At 45.0% G+C, this 19,100-nt stretch overlaps 1 protein-coding gene and 1 long non-coding RNA gene across 2 annotated transcripts in view; one reads left to right on the top strand and one right to left on the bottom strand.

Moving 5' to 3' along the window:
* On the bottom strand, positions 476–7,677 carry LOC110395719. Its single transcript, XR_002436586.1, has 5 exons — positions 5,581–7,677; positions 4,434–4,621; positions 3,079–3,360; positions 2,768–2,900; positions 476–2,395 (listed from the first exon to the last, which is right to left on the bottom strand). It is a non-coding gene; the product is annotated as an uncharacterized LOC110395719 (long non-coding RNA).
* The window catches only part of MBOAT2 (membrane bound O-acyltransferase domain containing 2), a 94,760-nt gene continuing 86,905 nt past the window's right edge, over positions 11,246–19,100 (top strand). Inside the window, exon 1 of the mRNA XM_021391406.1 lies at positions 11,246–11,464. Within this exon, the coding sequence (XP_021247081.1) occupies positions 11,393–11,464 (72 nt within the window). The 5' untranslated portion in view covers positions 11,246–11,392. The remainder of the gene's footprint in view (positions 11,465–19,100) is intronic.

The raw sequence follows: 19,100 nt of genomic DNA, 5'->3' as shown, positions 1-19,100 counted from the left end.
GCATATCTGTCAACAGGCTTTTTCTTGTCAGGTATAAAACACATGCATATGCATCTAATGTATAAAGCTGCAAAATTTAATATATGAGATTGTGACAGGTTTTTTAATAATCTATGGGAGGCTTTGTGTACATGACATAAATAGTTATGGATTTCAAAGACTGAAGTAGTGAATATTTTTTTTTATCTTACATGCTGCAGATTTACTTCTTCTAAACTCGTGTACCTTTGCCAAGACTCAATAATTTAACTGATTTTCATGGCTTTTCTCTCCTTTTAGACTAAAATTTTAGAACGTCTTTTTATTCTCTATGTAGAACCTTCGTGCTGGAGACCCTGTTAGTCCTCTTCTTTCTTCAGTTTGAAGAAAGGTCATCAAGGAAGCACATGGCTGAGGAATACAGGTCCAGCCTTCACCTTCTTTCTCAGCCATACAAGAACCCATCCGTTGTTACTGAAGAGGAAAGAGAGAGCGTTTGCAATTGTTCTGGACAGACTAGTTCACATTGGCCAAAAAGAGACAACTGGAGCCTAACAAGATGAAGTAGGGAAACTGCTGAATCTCTGTTAAGGCCTGCACACATTACCTTTCAGACCCAAGAGAAAAGTCTGAACTGCTGAAGAACATACAGGGGGAGAAAGGCTCCAGGATCTCTCATCCAAGAGAAAACCTAAAGCTTAAGTGCAGTATGCCTCTAGGTACATGCTGTGCCATGACCCACAAGGGGATGAGAGGGGAAATGAAGGGCAAGAAAAAAAAAGAGAGAGAGAATTTAATCCAGAGTAGGTGTAACCACAGCTAGAAAAAACCTGCTCTTTTTTCATGGCAAGAAAAGGAGTAGCTTACTTGAGCACTATCCATAGCACTATCCAAGATGTGGCACCAGGCCATACAATTCCAAAGGCCTGAAAGTATAAGTTAACTTCTGAAAAAAGATTCCGTAAAAGAGTGGCATCTCCATGTATTTCCCCTTTATCTAATGATATTGTTGCGCATATACATAAAAACCACAATTAGCTATTACTTGGAGTAAGCAGTTTAATCATTTTCTTCAAATATATTAACAATACAACTCTGTGCATGGTTGAATCATACTGTTTCCCAGCAGGGTCCCAGAATGAACAGACTTCAACAGCAATTTAGAAGGATTTTACATGACTTTTTCAGTCAAAGGTCGCTTTTCACTTGGAAATTCGAATTTGGAGGTCATCTACTTGTGTTTTAGAGTAGAGTGCCAAAGGGAACTGTTGAAGTCTGCTCTTCAAGCCTTTGCCTGTTTTCGTTTATTTCACTTCTGGTATGCACAAATCCTGTATTCGTGACAAGAAACTCCTGGGCAACAATGTAACTTGAGGCTGTGCCTGGCTGCCTGGGCTGATGGGCTCCACTCCTGAAGGACAACATTTATCTGAAACCTTTCTGGCTGCCCTAATTTGATAGAACCACGGAATAGCAATAGCTGAAGCTAGAAGGGACACCATCAGACTGTCTAGCTCAGCCTGCACCCTGCTCAAACCTGTGACAAACACAGAAGGTTGCTCAGTGCCTTGTCCAGATGGATTCTGAGGACCCCCAAGGCAGAAGACTCCTCAACCCCTCTGGGAAACATGCTTCAGTGTTTGGCTACCCTCACTGTAAAAAGGGTATTCCTTATATGTAAGTGGAATTTCCTGTCCTTCAATTTGTCCCTTTGCCTCTTGTCCTCTGACTGGACAGCACTGAAAAGATGCTGGTTCTGCTGGTTCTTTTACTACCTTCCTTTTGGTATTTACACATACAGATACAATCTCTCCCAGCTAAACAATTCCAGCTGTCTCTGCCTCTCCTTGTATGACACATGCTCCAATCTTGTGTCACCTTTCTCTCACAGAACTTGCTCCATTATGCACATGCCTCTCTAGTGCTGGGGAGCCCAAAACTGGACACAGCACTCACTAGATGAGATGATTTCCTGCCCTTGACCTGCTGGCAATGCCCAGGATGTTGTTGGTCTTCCTTGCTGTAAGTGCACATTGCTGGCTCATGGCCAACTTTTTGTTCCCAGGTCCTTTTCTGCAAAGCTGTTTTCCAGCCTTCAGTGTGTACTGTGTACCTGGCTGTTCCTGCCCAGGTGGAGGACTCAGCATTTCCCTTCATGAGTTTTCCGTCTGTCCATTTCCCCAGCCTGCCAAGGTTCCTCTGAATGGCAGCACACTCACCTGGTCTATCAGCCACTCCTCCCAACTTTGTACCATTTTCAGGCTTGCTGAGGGTGTGCTCTGTCTCATTACCTGGGTCCTTAATGACAAAGTCAAACAGCACTGGCCCCTGTAGCCTGGAAGATTTGCTCTGTCACCTTTCCAGGGACCAAGATGAAGCTGGCAGGACTGTAGTTCACTGCATTCTTCTTGCCCTCCTGAAGAACAGAGGTAGCATTTACTTTCTTACACATCCCAGGAACTTTCTCCAATCACTGTGACCTTTCATATATAATTAAGAGTAGTCCTTCAGAAATGGGTGAATCCCACCAGGTCCTACGGACTCGTGTAGGTTTTATTTGCTTATTTATTTCCTAACTCGATTATCCTCTGCCGAGGTTAAGTCTTCAGAGCTCCAGACTTTCTCACTGACATCCCTGGCCTAGCATTCCCAAAAGCAAATCTTACCAGAAAAAAACAAGGCTAATAATTTAGTTCCGCAGTATAAAGAATTTCATTATAGTTAGCTGTAAAACTTCTTGTATCTGTATAGACGTCAGCAAATGAAAGCAGGTAGGGCTGAGGCTTACCTCTTGAGCCACATGCGCCTGAACAATGTGTGTCTAAATCGCCTGTTCTCTTGGTGAATCACATACGGATAAGAAAAGCTCTTAGAAGTATTTCCTGAAGAATCATATATTATATTGGTAATGTAAATCTGGCCTAGGCAAAAAAAAAAAAAAAAAAAAAAAAAAAAAGGAAAACTCTTACAAAAATAGAATAATATTTTAACAATCATAAAAGAGCCAGATTTGTCCATGTGAAAAACCTATTTTTTTAAACAACAAGCACAACTTTTGTAACTAGTAACTGGAGATAATGCAAGAATGAAAGCAATCACCTTCGTGCCTTCTAGAACTGAATTTTGAAGTTTCTGATCAAATTCCTGTTATTGTATTGCTAAGGAAGTGGCCTCGTTTGCTGAGCTGAAATGATCCTAGAAGAGCTTCCTGTTTAAAGCAGCAGGGAGTGCAGCCCCCAGAACCATCAATCATACGATTCATAGCATTCGCCCCACTGGAGTGTTACAGGAATAGTGCTGCATTCAGCTTCAGGAGTCCTCTGTAACATTATGAACTGCAGGATCTCAAAGTCAGTATTTCTTCACTGTGTCAGAGTAACTCTGTAACAGAAATGGGTACAGTTAGGAAGAGATGAAGCGACTTCACTGTGCCTGGGAATCAGATCGGTGCTCTCACATCCTCTCTGATGGTAGCTAAGAAGTTCATAAAAAGTGCAAAAAATCTGAAAAGCGAACTACATAACATGCGTGCACGTTTCTTCCACAGAACAGCTAACCATGACTGAGATTAAGAACTAAAAGGCCAGAGCTTAAAGATTTATATCTCTTGTAATTGTAAATTCTGTCTACTGTTGCTGATACTTTGGTACCTTTAGCATGGCTGTTACTTTCTGGTGATGAGTTTCAGAGTAATGATGTGTTTCTAAATTTTTTGGCTGTTCTACATTTTTCTCATGGATTTTCATTATAGTATGGTACTTTCAAATGGAATCTAAGAACAGTTAAGCTCTTCATTGTTTTCTCAATGTTGTAATTGTACTTTGTATTTAAACAGGAGGAGGAGACAGAGCCAGCATTGCTATGAAATCTTTAGTGCTCATACTCCTTATTAAAGGCAAACGCAATCATAAAGCTAAATAAAAATGTCAAAGTTAAGAGCAGGATGAAGTAAATCAAGAAGTAACGTGTCAGGCAGATTTGCTCACCACATGAAAGCTATGTAGACAAAATGTTACGAAATGATGCAGAGCAAGCTGGAGTTATGAACTGTTTTTGTTATACACAGACATACGTCTCACTTTTCATACAAAGGTAGCTGCTACCAGCTTAAAACAAGAGATGGAACACATTGCCTCTTCATTCAGGCTACTTACACTTTCATGGCTCTATTTCAAATATGCCCCGCAAGTACGATATATTTTAGAAACAGGTTAAATTTACTGTCACTACAAACATCAGTTATGGGAATCATGGAGAGAGAACATATATCTGAGTTTGTGTATGACTTGAAGTAGCTCTCAAAAACTTGAATACTAGCATGCATCTTTGGCTACTGTGCCCACACTGTTACTCATTAGGCTTTTGTGTGTGTTGTGGAGGGAACTATATTATTAAAACTACTTCTCACAGATATGTGTTGGACAAGACCCAGATGCTTGCAGAGGGCCACTTACCAGATGGGACATCCAGATGCAACTAGCAAAGTTAAGCCTCAGTGAAGTATCTTCATGCTCAGTGGCTGGCTGGGGCAGGGCTCCAGGGCCGCTTCTTCTCAGGTCTGCAACCCGAGAAAAATTCCCATCCTGCTGCTCTGAAAAGTGAAGGCTTCCCCATAGGACATAAGGCAACAATTTCTTGATGACTGAAGCCAGAGAAAGGAAGAGAAAAACAGGTGGGTCCTGGAACAAATGCAGAAACATTTGGGCTCTGACTCAGTGACAAGTTTAATTGTGCTGGGCTGTTGCAGGCGGTGGCATCCCCTGTACCTCCTTTCCATTCTTCAGCTGACAGCCCTATTTCTGCACACACCACCAGTTCTGTCTGCTATACAGTATGACGTGACTTAATGGCTGGCAGTGAGGAAGTACCTCAAGCTATGCTGTCTCCTGTGTCAGAGTCAGAAGCAGTAAGGGAGGAATTTTCAGAGCAAGAGCTTTAAAGCTGTGCGTAGAGGAGACACTGATAATGTGTTGCATTATGTGTTACAGGAATAAACCTATCCTGTTAGTAGGTGCAACTGTTATACAGAATGTAAAATGAATGGCAGGCAATAAGACCAGTAACATGAACAGACCCTGAAGATCTTATGACAAAAATCTTCCAAAAGTAAGGGAAATTTAAACTCAAGTGAACACGTAAGGACTAACTTCAGAAACACCTCAAGGAAAAGATCCTACTTCTTAGCAAACAGAATTATAATCAGGACTGGACATGAATGTTGTTCAGAACAGAAAGAACCATCCTGATCTGAGTGGCAATGCCCACATTGTCTTAGAATGCTATTCAGGGCAAGCTGGTCCTAGGAGACAGAAAAAGAAAATTCCACAGTTCTCCCTTTCTCTGTCTTAACTCTGAACATGAAGCAACTGAAAGGAAAGCTTATTTGGTAAGCATCATTTTAAACTGCATTTGTATTACGTACTTTGCACCCCCTCCTACACTTCAACCTCTTCTCTTAGAATAAACTCATCTTACTCTCCAACATTATCTTGGAATTAAAAGCAAATCTTAAGCAACTCTGGCAAGAACAAGGTGTGCTATGCTTTCAGAAAGAATTAATCCAAACAAAGAAGAGTCTTAGTCCTATCTTACCGCGCTCACCTAGGGCAAGTGGGAGGGACCCTGGGAACTGAACTCTCTGCGTGGCAAGGATCAGTTTGAGAACCTGTAACATCAGATATCAAGAAAAGTCAGGTTTCCCCTTTCAGCAAGGAGACAGCACAGAAACCTGAGAATCTTGTTAAAAGCTGTTATTTCCATGGTGCTGTTGCAATTTAACAGGAAACTAAATGATTTATCAACTGTACATTTATTCAAAAGCATTTAAAATGATTTTTAAAAAGTTATGTCAGTAAAAAAGTAACCTTGTCAATTCTTGAGTACTGTTTTATAAACTGACAAGTAGATTCCCCTTCCATCTACCTCAAGTCTCACAGTCTGATACACACTTAATTAAGCTCAAAACAACAATTTTTCAACTCATAATTTATCTTTGAAGCTCATTGCCTTTATTTCAGTTCTGAAAAAGAGCCTCTAACACCCAAACTTTTCAATCATCAGTGACAACAATACCCCACTTGCACTTCAGTTATTAAAGCTAAAACACTGCAGTGTCAGTTTGTATTGTTTTCCCATAAATTATTTCATGAATAGAACTTGATTTAAAAAGGTGGCTCATTTATTGGAGCAACGTCTTGCTGCTCAAGTCAGTTGTTTTGTCCTTGTCATGCAAGTTCCTTTAGTCAGGAAATTACCATTTCTAAGATCTGTACCAGAGAGCTGCTATGTACAGCTGAAAAGTCTAGTGAGCTTTTCCATATCCCCCTTTACAAGCTCTGCTCAATTTTGCTAACAGACTTAACATTATAACTGAAAAGCAACATGGGCTGAGCTGAACTGGAGTTTAAGTTCCCAGGTGATGCTAATGCATTTCCCCATCACAGAACTAAGAAGAGAGAAGAATTAAGTACGTAGATGAAAGAAAGCTAGCCCAAATGCTTGTTTGTTTGTTTTTGATAGAAATTGCTGCCTTAAAAGTGGAGAGGCTTCTTTGCTCTGTAGGACTGAAACACAGGAAGAAATCCAAAATCTAAACCCAAAATGCCCTAAGAGAGCTAAAGGGAGATTTTAGCAACTGAATGAGTATAAAAAAGTATTTACATTTTTTTTTCCTAATAACTAAGAGAAAAACAAATGTTACATGACCTAATGATGAGCAGTATCATTGTTAAAGAATTCCTACCAATATTAGCAGGAATCACACGGGGCACTGAGTTACCGATGTAGCAGAACTGACTAATTAGAGATTACATTAGATTAGTAAACAGTCGATGCATGTGAAACTTATTGTGCTGGAATATTTGAAATACCTGAAGGGATGGCAAAAGGCTGCATTGGAGGAATGGTGAGACCTAGCTACAAATGGCAAAATTCAGTAGCAGAATTTTTGATTCAGTTTGATTGGCATTAGCTTCTGCAGAAACATTTTTCTCTTTAGAATGAAGTCTCAGCCATTTTAGCCTAAGCAAAGCCAGAGAGGTGAAGCTAAAATAAGACTTTACTCTGGAAAAGGGATCATCCTTCTAGAGCTAATACCAAAACCTGTTTTCTTCTTCATCTATTATGCTAAAAGGAGCTTTAAGAATTGTTCCTATCTTCTGATGATTGTGAATGTGTTCGCAGAACTATCTTACCGAGCAGAGAGAGGAATAACAACTGTACTCTGTGAGGTGCATCTGATAACATTGTCCCACTGCCTCTTCCTATCCTCTCCGCAGATCTTCTCTTTTGGTTCTTCATTGTTTAGTACCACGTGGTAAGACTGGTATTGTAAACAACCCAATATGTTCCATGGTCATTTGGCTAAACAACGTTTACAGGAAATGTCTGCTACATCGAGGCTACAGCATTCTGACATACCAAGTGAACTCTCAGGGGCTGAGAGATGCCTTTCACCTCATCTTTATACAAAACTATGAGCACTTACGGAACCATAGAAACTTAATCGCAGAACACCAGAAGTAGTTCATGCTGCTACCCGGGATTACTTAAACCAACACATTCCCTCCTGAGCTCTGGCTGACAGCTCTTGGTGGAATTTCCTCATGAAATGTGTGTGTGGGGGGGCTACAGGAAAGCTGGGGAGGGACTTTTTATAAGGGCAGGTAGCGACAGGACAAGGGGAAATAGTTTTAAACTAGACTAGATATTAAGAAGAAATTACTTACTGTGAGGGTGGTGAGACACTGGAACAGGTTGCCCAGAGAGGTTGTGAAAGCCCCCTCCCTGGAAGCATTCAAGGCCAGGCTGGATGGGACTGTGAGCAACCTGGTCTAGAGGGAGGTGTCCCTGCCTATAGCAGGGCGTTGGAACCAGATGATCTTAAAGGTCCCTTCCAACCCAAACCATTCCATGATTCTATGATTCGAAATACTGCTTCTTGCTCATTACATACAAATATTTCCGACAGCATGAAAGTAAGCAATGTTTATTGAAAATGGTTCCATTTACATGACCAACAACTTCTATAGGTTCCCTACTCTGGGTACACTAGCTTCTTCATATCACTCTCCATCCTTCTTTTTTATGGTGCCGTATGAATGGTCTCCATATGTAACTTTCAGGGCTCGTTGTGCTGTCAGTGTGTCAGTGCAATGTGGAATGCTGCTGTTCACCAGCCCATGTCTCACTGTCCAACAGACAACACAGTCTTTTCACAGAGGGAGAAAGTTCTCAACAAGTCTAAAAATGTGTAATGAAATATGCTTAAAAAAAAAAAAAGGCAGCAGAAGACCTGGTCTTATTGCAATGCCTGTGAAAGCCCTCAGCATACAATTTATAGCTGATACCAAATGTAAACTACAGCACAAATTGCTTATTTTCTTGTTAATTTCTTCCCAACCAACATTTGTGTGCCTCACTTTCAATTGAAAACCTGGATTTTAAGCTCTATGGGGCAGGAGCCTTTTTGTTCTTTCAGGTAACCCATCTGCCCTATAACTAGAAAGGGACCATATTTTCTAACTATTTTCAAGACACATTTATTTGTCATTGTCTAACGGACACCTTCCTAAATAACAACACAAGAACATCTTCTCCAAACATTGCGTTTTTCCAGTGGAACCTTTGGACAGATGCAATCATGTAACTTAATGCCTTAGCAGTCAACTATTTGTAATGGTAATAGAGTTCACTGTATAAATAAATGCATTTTTCAGGTCTGAACTCCCAACATGCTAGCATCATGCAGTGAAACGCATTCTTGTATTTTCTCGGCGTATGCATTGAAAAAAGAATGAAACTCATTGGAAAAACCAGCTGATTTCTTAAGCCATGATAGTATGAGCTTCAGCTTGTTCTCAGTCAATTTGTTAATTGAATCCAAGAGCTTCATTCAGCAGGTCAATTACTTGCTGCATATATTTCATGAAACTCTCAGTAACACCACCTCTATGGATTTATTTAGAATCATTCCTTGTGACCAGACTGTGCTTCAGAACTAGCTATGGGCAGTCTCTAAAGCAGTCCTTCTGCAGTTTCGTGTGAGAATGTTTAGATTAAGACTTCCAAAGATTTGTGTGTAGGGATATGTCTACTTACTGAATCAGATAAATGAGCTTAGTCTTTATACACCCATATGTATTGCCTATTGCAGAGCCCAGTGGCACTGCACTCCTATGAATTTACTCACATGTATGTATATACATTTGGGGGTTCATATTTACAGGACTAATTCAGAATTAATTGGGAAAAGGTGTGGGTGTTGTTTTTTTTTCCTTTCTGAAAGCAGATATTTGCTTTACTTACAAAAACATTGTGCGACTGCTTCTGAAGCTGCAGATGCTACACTTGTAATTGCTTGTCACACAGTGAAGAAAACTAATTAAAACCACTTATTTGTAGCTATTAACCAGTCTCTTTAACTGCAGACAAAAGACCACACTACAAGCTAAAACATAAGGGGAGAGCATGGTCTTCAACTCAGTAAGAAAAGCACCGGATGTTTTCAGATAATTACACTTACCTCCATTTTCCTGCTACTACCAATTAGCATTAATTGTGAACTTAAATGGGTATGCAAATCACTCACCTAGCTGCTTTTCCAGACTGTTGGGACAAAGCATTTCATTTTTCATGTACTTAAAATGACGGTGAAATTCTTGTGCTTAGGGGAAGCTACATGATTAGCATGATTTACAGGCAAAATATACAATATTTTAAAATATTAATAAATAAAATATACAATATTTTAAAACATTGTATATTTTAAATATACATATTTATATTTATGTATATTTTATTGTATATTAAATATAGATTTTAAATGTTTAATAAAGTTCAAGAAATAACCTGCAGCTTTCTGCCAAGAGATTCAGTATTGCCGAGCAGTTATAGATTCAGAGCAGTATGTTCCATTGGAGGCTCCTTCTCCATCATTTAGAACAATTAATGTAAGAATTTAGTTCATAAGAAGAAAAACACTGACACAACGGAAGACTCCAATATGAAAGCAGGGCAGGTTATTAAAGCAGAACCATTCAATACTCACCATACTGCACAGGCTCACTGGCCGCTTGCTGCATGTCCTCACGTCAAGTCACTGAGGATTTCACTTTGTTTTGTGTTACAGTGCTCACTGGGCAGGAGGAAGAGCTGTGCCATGCACTGCTTTGTTGCTGTTGGCACCACATCACTTCTCGTTTTCTTTGGGGAAACCACTGCTAGCCTGAGCCTACTGGAAAGGCACTCAAGGTTGTACTGTTTCAGGTTTGTGTATGTAAGAAACAGACCCTTAATAAAGGAAAAACTGTGGCTTGCAGCCGTGGTAGATGGACCTCCCTGAAGTCAGGAAATTGGAAGACTTGTTGAGAACTCTTTACGATGGGGATGGAGCACCTCTCCTATGGGAAGAGACTGAGGGAGCTGGGACTGCTCAGGCTGGGGAACAGATGGCTCAGGGGCACGTCCTCGATGTCCAGAGACACCTGAAGGGAGAGCACAGAGAGCAGGGCCAGGCTCTGTCCGTGGTGCCCAGTGCCAGGACAAAAAGGGCAATGGGCACGAACTGGAGCACAGGAGGTTCCCTCTGAACACCAGGAGCGCTTCTGTGCAGTGCAGGTGGTGGAGCACAGGCAGCCCAGAGCTGTGGGGTCTCCTCCTCGGGGACCTCCATAGGCCCCCGGACGCGGTGCTGGCACCCTGCTCTGGGCGTCCCTGCTGAAGCAGGGCCGGGCCCGATGAACCCGGAGGGCCCTGCCAGCTTCAGCCGCATGTGGCCTGTGACACCGGGCCGACCCCGGCCCTGGCTCAGCAGAGCCGCATTCCGGAGGGCCGCCGCCCCGCCCGCAGCCCCGCAGCTGCTCGCGGCCCCCGGGAGGAAGATGCCGTTTCCTCCCAGGTGCTCCCGTCTATTCCTGAACGCCCTCTCCGCGCCCCTCCCGCATCCCTTTCCCCTCACGGCCGCAGGGCGAGGCTCCAGGCCCCTCGCACTACCTGCGCGAGGCCCCGGCCCCACCTCAGCGCCGGGCGGCCCAGGCGGGGCCGGCCCATCCCCGCGCCGCCCCGCTCCCGCAACACTCCACACCGCCCCCCCGGGCTCCATCTTTCCCTCCCGCACCCCGCGCCGGGCCGCGGCCGCCGAGCGCGGAGCAGCTAGACCCCGCCCACCCCGCGGCGAGGGGCGGGGATTGGGCGAGCCCACCCGTCACTCCGCCGTGACGCCGCGCTCCGATTGGCCGCCGGCGCCGTCAGTCGGCGGCGGGGCCGCGCCGGCCCCTTGTTGTCACGGCGCCGTGCGGGGCCGGGGCTTTTCGCGCCGCCGTTGTTGCCGCCGTCGCCGCCGCCTCCTCGGGCGCCCGGCAGGGAGCGGTTCCTTCGGCCTCGCCGCCCGCTCTCCCGGCGCGGGCGAGACGCCATGGCCACCAGCACCACGGGCTCCACGCTGCTGCAGCCCCTCAGCAACGCCGTGCGCCTGCCCGTCGACCAGGTGAGGCTGCCGCGGCGCCGCCCGCCCCGCCGGGCGCACGCGGGGGGAGCGGGGCCGCCTCGTTCCCCGGCGCCCCGGGACCGCCCGCCTCGCGCTGAGGGGCAGGTGCGGGCCCGCCGCGGTCCCCGCCCCGCAGGGTGCGCGCCGAGGCCGCGGCCGAATCGCGGGCATCGCCCCCGGGGTCGCTCCGCTGCGCGGGGGCTGCGGCCGCATCGCGAGTTCCGGAGCGGGGATGTGCGGCGGCCCCGGGGGTGCGGCCCCGAGCGGTGTGCGCGGCGTCGGGACGGGAGGGCTGGCCGAGCTGCGGGGCCCGAGTTGTGCCGAGCGCCCGCTGGGGAAGCGGGGTCGGCCTCCTCCGTCTGCGGGATGTTCGTGTGTCTGTAGGTACGTAAGTAACTTCTGAGTGAGTTCTGTGGATCTTCTGGTACTAGGGAACTTCGTGTGAGGGGTGCTTAAAGGGCGAAATGCTTCTATTAGTGCCTAAGTGAATGAGATGGATCAAGAGAAGCAGACTGTCCTCCCGTAGCGGGGATGCTGGTGCCTGGTCTTCACAGGGTACGCCTCAAAAGTAGAAAAGTGATTTGAAATGAAACCCAGAGGAAGAAGTGCGTCCGTTGACTTCTGAGCTCTCTGCTCTTGTTTCTCTTTTTCTTTCTTCCATGTGGTTGTGGGGCGGTGAGGTAGCCGTAGGTGAAGGTGGTATGGGAATGTCTTCCAAAAAGCTGCCAGAAGTGGGCAGGTTTCGGTGGAGCTGGCTGTGATGGGACCGATGCTGAGCGCCGCTGGTGCTGCCTCCTGTGGGTATGGCTCTGCATGGCTCCGTGCCGTGGGCTGGTGCCACGGCTTTACTGGGAAATAGGGCGTGGAATAAGAGGTGGTCACCTTTTTGTGGCACGTTGCTGCCATCCTCTAATCACCTGCTTGTAACTGTAGTCATAAACTTAGTGTTTTAGTTTTAATTTAAGAGCTGTTGATATGGCATTTTGGTGATAATAAAGTTACTTCTTATCAAAACCTGTAGAACTTCCCTGTTCTGAATGTGTTGCAACAGATGCTCCTATAAAGGTGTTTTTGCTTGGGCTCTGTGAGTTCTTGGGGATTATTACAATGGAGGGTGGCTAAACACAAGGTTTAGATTATTTTTGCAATAAACATTTAAAAAACTATACGTGTTTTTTTCCTATATCAGAGGGCCACAGTGTCAGCCCAGTTGTGTAGGGAGAGCTTCGACTATGAATGCAGTATGAAGAATTACAAAATCATGTTGCACTAAGAATGCACCTTTAACTGATTCAAAAAAGGCAACAAAAAGCAGTGCTCGGGGTTAGGGTTTTGTAAACAGTCACTTTGAGGGTATGTCTTGATAGCGTGTAACACAGAAAGAATGGGGAATGTGTTCGGTGTCATCGAGGCAAAGGTGGTGGAGGAGAGAGCATGAGGGCAGAGAAAGGAAGCGCGCCCAGAGGTTGTGTGTGGTGCGTGGTGATGCTGTGTGCATACTGGGTATGGAAACGGAGCTGTGCTTGGGAAAAAGGAATGAATGAAGAGCTCCTGAGCAGTGCATTGTTTCTGCCCTCTAATTCCAAGTCCTGCTGCGGTGGGTCTCACTGTGAGGCAGGGGCATGAAGCAGGCACTCCGAATGATATGCCGTGCCAGCGGTTAGAACCAGTGGATAAACAAGAGTAAGTTTTGTTTATCTACTTCTGTATGTTGTTTTTTTACCACAAGTAGATGCTAATATTTTTATCTGAAATATTGTGGTTTACGATTAAGCAATTACTCTCTGTAATTATCCCACTATACAATCTTACTGGAGGCGAAGGTGTGTAACTGGGAGGCTGAGTCCAGGCAGCATGTGCCAGGGCTGCTCTGCTGACTGGGTGTTCAAACACGCAGATGAAAGAAACTTGCCTTTTGGCACTGAATGTAAGTAGAAATTTCACTTACAGGTGAAGCTGATATCTCCAATTTTGATGTAAATAATTGGATAAAAATCTATGTGTGGATTGAGCGTAAGAAAGTGATTACTGCTGGACTGCTTTTGGTAGAACTAGAGGCACAGATCTGTTTGAAAGCAGTGTTTGTTATAGAATCATAGGGGTTGGTAGGGGCCACTGGAGATCACCTTGTCCAGCCCCCAGTGTGCTAGCTGGGGAGCAGTGTGAAGATGGAGGATGGCAGCTCTGCCAAAGTCACTAGGCGTGCTTGTAAGAAGAACCATAGAATATCCCAAGTGGGAAGGATCACTGAGTCCAACTCCTGGCTCCACACAGGACCGCCCAAAAATCAGACCATGTGTCTGAGAGCACTGGGGTCATGAATGCTGCCTTGGGGAGCCTGTTCAGTGCCTGACCACCCCTGGTGAAGAACCTTTTCCTGATATCCAACCTGAACCTCCCTCTCCTCTGTGTTGCACGAGGAGAGCTTTGCTTGTTTAACAGTTTGCTCTTCATGACCTTTCTTCTTGGTACTGGACCATCAGTTGGCTACTGGAGTGGAAGAGAGCTAGTTTTTCCTCTTCTGGGACTATCCCAAAACAAGCTATTATGTGACAGTTAGGCACTGTGTTAACCCTTTCTTTGGCTCTTCCTTTGTCTTGTACCAACTGAAGTGAAGTGCCTGCTTCGAAATCCAAATGTGTTTTGTGGAGGGCTGTTTCTTCCACCTTCATTAAATTCCTTTGTCGCTTTCAGTCTTGAGATGCTGGGGAAGATGGTTGGTGTGATCAGTAACCTAAGACTGTCTCTGTAGGTTTGGGAAGACAAACATGCAGACTTTTTTTTGTATATAGTTATAGGAAAAAGAAATGCACTCTTTGGGTGAAAAACCTCTATCTTCCCACTTCTTGGAGCAGCCAGGCTTCCTGCTCAGCAAGGGAAGAAGCATCCTATTGACAGCTCTGTGTCTTGGGTCCTTAAAGTTAATGAAGAGTGAATGCATGTAATTGCCCACGATTCTCTCACTGTCTTGTTTGACAAGAGAGGGAATGGGAGTAGTTATGCCATTCCCTCCCCTTGCAGCTAGAGAAGTGCAACAGGAATTATCAGGAAGGCTTGGCTGCTGAAGGGGTTTGTTGCATAATGCATCGAGATCGCATCTCTCAGTGTTCTGTTACAGCCTTGTCTCTCACCTAGGCTTCTAGTTTTCCCATCTACGCTCCTGTCATGCTGGTGTGCCTGCTGCTTGCTTCTTCCTGCGAGGGGAAGCCTTGGCAGGCAGCGTGCCGGGCTGCAGTCCGTTTCCAGCTCAGGCACCGTCTTACTGATGGCCTGTGAACAAGACACTTGCTTTTCGGTGTGCCAGCTCACCTATCTTTACATCGGAGAGATTTAAGTTAGTTGTGAGCTGAGGGTGGTCCTAGGAGAGCGAAGCTTGGCTCAGAGTGCAGTCTTTGCTCTTTCACTGCTTCCACCAGAGGGAGCAAAATTTGAATCAGAAAATCGGCAAAAATTCGTTGAAATATTCCCGCAGTTCATTTGCCATAGAAACGGATACAGTTACTGAGGAGTCACTGGGCAGCAGAGACGGGAGCTGGGTGACACCTGGGTGACACCGGTACGTGAGCATCAGCTGTCGGCGCATGTCTGAGAGATCGATCTTGAGATTGTGGAGCATGGGCTGGAGAACTGGATCAGCTAGCTGCAGCGATCGTCCTCCAGATAAGACAAGAGCAGAGCTGCAGTGTTTTTCAACACACGTCACCACATTTCCTTGCTATTTATTTCTACACATCTCTTGTGTGGTTTTTTTTTGTTCCCTCCCAATGATTTTAGCTTTTACTGGAATAATTTGCTCATTTATGTAGACTAGATAGCATTTTCTTCAAGAGTCCCAGAATCTGAACTGACCTTTTCGAATAATAGCCATAAAGAGCTATATGAACCCTATAAACTTCATACCTTAGAGATCGTTAGCGAGGCTGCTGCATCTCTGCGTCGTTTGCAGCACGTGTGTCCTGGTGCAGAGTACCTGAGCTACTTCAGCACACCTTGAATGGAGCCAGCTCTGCAAAAAGCAGTGAGCACTGATGTATGTTGAGCCTCACATTTCTCCTGATTGCCTTCAAGAAAGATAGGCAGGCAGGATTATTTTCCCTTTCCTGTGAACTGTGTATTTCTTAAATGTGTATGATTGGAAAAATGCAGCTGCAGTGTTTTGACTTCAGATGCTTTGGAGATGAGCTCCTGCTGGAGTTTGGGTAGAAGACCAGGCATGGAGGTGGCATGGGTAATCCTTTTGCTTAGCAGCCCGGTTGCCTGCAGGAAGCATTTGGACACATCTCATAGCTCTCTGCTATGCTGGGAAGTTTTGGGCATTAGCGATGCTGTGGTCTGCTTTGTTTTCTGCCCCGGCAACCTAACGCAGCCTCCTGAGGACTGAAATGCTTGAATCTAATGAAAGCCTTTTTGTTTAAATATAGAGGAGAAATTAAAATGTTTGTGTAACTGCCCAGAATATAGATGGCCTAGTATTTGTCTTAAGCATTATTAAACTGTATACATTCAAGGGAGGTTCTGGTTGGATATTAGGAAGCATTTCTTCTCAGAAAGAGTGGTGAGGCATTGGCTCAGGCTGCCCAGGGAGGTGGTGGGGTCACCGTCCCTGGAGGTGTTCAAGGAATGTGGAGATGTGGCACTCAAGGATATTGGTACTAGGCATGGTGGGGGTAGGCTGGGCTTGAACTGGGTCATCGTAGTGGTATTTTCCAACCTTTATGATTCTCTGATTTAAAAAAAGAAAAAATCCAAGAAGGGTGTCCAAGCTTTATTCTGTTAGTGTTTTTTTCTGATGTAACGCAGGAAATGTATGAGTAATAGAGGTGAGTAAAAGCAATACTGATGTGTGTGTGAAATCCAAACGCTGTAGGTAAGGGAGTGGCAGGACAAGGACTTTGTGCCCCCGCTTTGCCCTGTGCTTTCCAAATCTGCCGCTAGCAGTCAGAAAAATGAAGGGTGGGTGGTGGTGTGACTTCCCCTGGCAGTGGATGGAGGCTGTGGTGGGTAAGCAGAAGCAGCAAGAAGTGCTGTGCTCTGCATTCTGTGTGCCTTTCCCATTAAATGGATGTTTCAGATATTTCAGATTTGCAAGCCAAGTGCAAGAGAGGTACGTTTTTCTGGTTTCTTTTATTCCTCTCTTTGAAGGAAAGTTCAGGAATATACCATCAAATAGGTCTGCTCTCTCTGCAGTTACACCTTTCCTGGAATCCAGTGTTAGTGTACAGGTGTTGCCTCGGCGCCCTGGGTGGTGCTGGTTGGAGTTGCACTCTGTGAGATGTGTAGAGAGGGATGAAATTGCTGGGAGAAGAGGGGAAAAAAAAAATTGGCAGAAGACAGCGACTGCCTTGAAGGAAGGAGTGGGAGCTGACAGAAATGGAAAGAAGGCAGCAGACGCTGGTTGCAGTGCTGGGAAAGATGAATTGTCTCTTAAGTGCAGGGAAGACTTAGTGCAAAAAAGGAGTATGTCTCTGTTTATTGCAGGGTTATGAACGCTGTTGCAGGGACCTGAAGGATATAGCTACTTAAATTTTTTAATTTTTACAGAGGTGACAGTGAATTTTCCTTTTGCTACAGCCTTGATCGTTTTGATAGCGGGGATTTCTCCAGGGCTTTATGAAGTAATGGGAAACCTGAAAGATAATTACAGCCCAGGGTTTCTCCAGCAGGCAGCTGAAATGAACATGCTTTACCTGAGCAGTCTGGAGTTACTGCTTTGCTTTGCCCAATTGTTTTTCCCATCCTTAGGCAATTCGTTTAGCTGCTGTAAGAAAGAGCGCTTACTGACTGGTGCTCAAGTCAATCCTGGATCCTGGGTGCCATTCAGGAAGTGCTGCAAAAACACCGTGTCCTGGGATGCTGAGAAGAAATACTGAAGTGCCCAGAGAACAGGTTAATAAAGAAGAAGCATTAAGGCACGCTGAGGATGACAAGAGTAACTTGTTTCACTGAATGAATAGCTGCTACTGTGCGGCTTTGTGTTTGTTTTTGAAGAGCTGCTGTTGTAAATCAGTTGTACTGCAGCTCTACAGCTCTTCTTCCTTGGAGGGCTTTGGTGGGCACAGCGCTGCTTTAAAAGGAGTTCTGGAAAATGGTCACATCTTTACAATTTGCTAGCCTCAATGCTTGTTTCTCTTTGACTCCTGTGTACCTTTTTTGACCCGATGAAGATCTGTGCTGCGTCCTTCGCAGCCTTACTTATGGCAAATTAGGGATGTGGTTTAGTGGACAGGGTGGTGATGAGTTGACCATTGGACTAGATGATCTTAGTGGCCTTTTCCAACACTTAGAATTCTATGTCTTTATCAGGTTTCTTATTCTGACTCATGTGCTTTTCATGAGTAACAGTTCCCCTGTTTTTTTTTTCTTGTTTTCTATGCTTTTGAGTGAGGGAGGTTAGGCTGTGGGGTTTTATTTTCTCTTGGGAGGTGGGAAGACTACATGTAGCCAGGTGGAAACCTGTTTGCCTAATGCGTGCATCTTTCCAGTGCTGCTTTTAAGGAGCGTGCTGGTGCAGTTCTTCACTATGGATATTTCACTCTAAGCTACTTTCCAACGTGAAGAAGTAAACTTCAACGTCAGGCATCATTTTTAGTACTTCTGCAATCCTTCAAGTGAATAGAGCTGTTTGGCGTTTTCCTTTATCGACTTCATTTAAATGACATTTTCAACAGCCAATCCGTCCTTGTAAAGGATCCATACCTCTGCCTTCTACCCTGGAATAAGATATCCAAAGGGGAATGTGCTGTTTTGGGCTGGCTGTAATAGTGCAATGTTACTGCAGTGTGTGGCGTTTGGGTGTTTCCATTTATGTCTAGTTCAAGTGGCCTAAGCTAAAGGAGGTGCTTGTGTTTTGGAACATGGCTTGTGGGCAGCCTGTTAGCTTGTATAACTGCAGTTGGTGTATTGCATACTGGTAGTGCTTCCTCTATACATAATTCCTATTCTTTCTGACCTGCTTCCAGTTGGAGTGATACTTTTGATTTTACTGCTTCCTGTCTATCATTTAACAAAGAAACCAACAAGCAGCAAACACTAAGCATGTTGCTCAAAAGTGGGCTAATAATCCAGAGTACAATGAACAGTGCTGTGTTGGTTTTTTTCCTTCAAGGCTGAGAAGCTGGAAAGAAGATGAAGCACTATGAATCTGCAGGAAATATATAGAAGCCCAGTACTGGCTGCAAGATGAGGAGAAGGCCTGGCCTTTGAATGTGTTAACAGATGCTTCTCTGAATATAAGAAGTTGGAGAAAAAGGAAATTGAATTAATTTGAAAAGCTGTAGCAACTCTCAGTAGCATCCATTACTTCAGCAGATTGCATCGTGCACTGCATCTGTTGTTGGAGTTTAGTGCTTGGAGACGTTGGAGGTGGCCAGCTTCATAAAATCACAGGCTGGTTGGGTTGGAAGGGACCTCACAGCCCACTCACCCAACCCCTGCCGTGGGCTGGCTGCCCTCCAACTGCTCAGGCTGCCCAGGGCCCACCCAGCCCGGCCTTGAGGGCCTGTAGAGATGGGGCACCCACAGCTCTCCGGGCAGCAGTGCCAGGGCCTCACTGCCCTTTGAGTAAAGAATTTCCTCCTAACTTCTAATCTAATTTTCCTCTCTTTTAGTTTCAAACTGCCCCCCCGTGTCCTAGCAC

The sequence above is a fragment of the Numida meleagris genome, chromosome 3, assembly GCF_002078875.1.
Source record: "Numida meleagris isolate 19003 breed g44 Domestic line chromosome 3, NumMel1.0, whole genome shotgun sequence".
In the NCBI taxonomy this organism is placed as follows: Eukaryota; Metazoa; Chordata; class Aves; order Galliformes; family Numididae; genus Numida; species Numida meleagris.
Note: the sequence above shows the minus strand (reverse complement) of the source record. Positions and strands in the feature narration are given on the sequence as shown.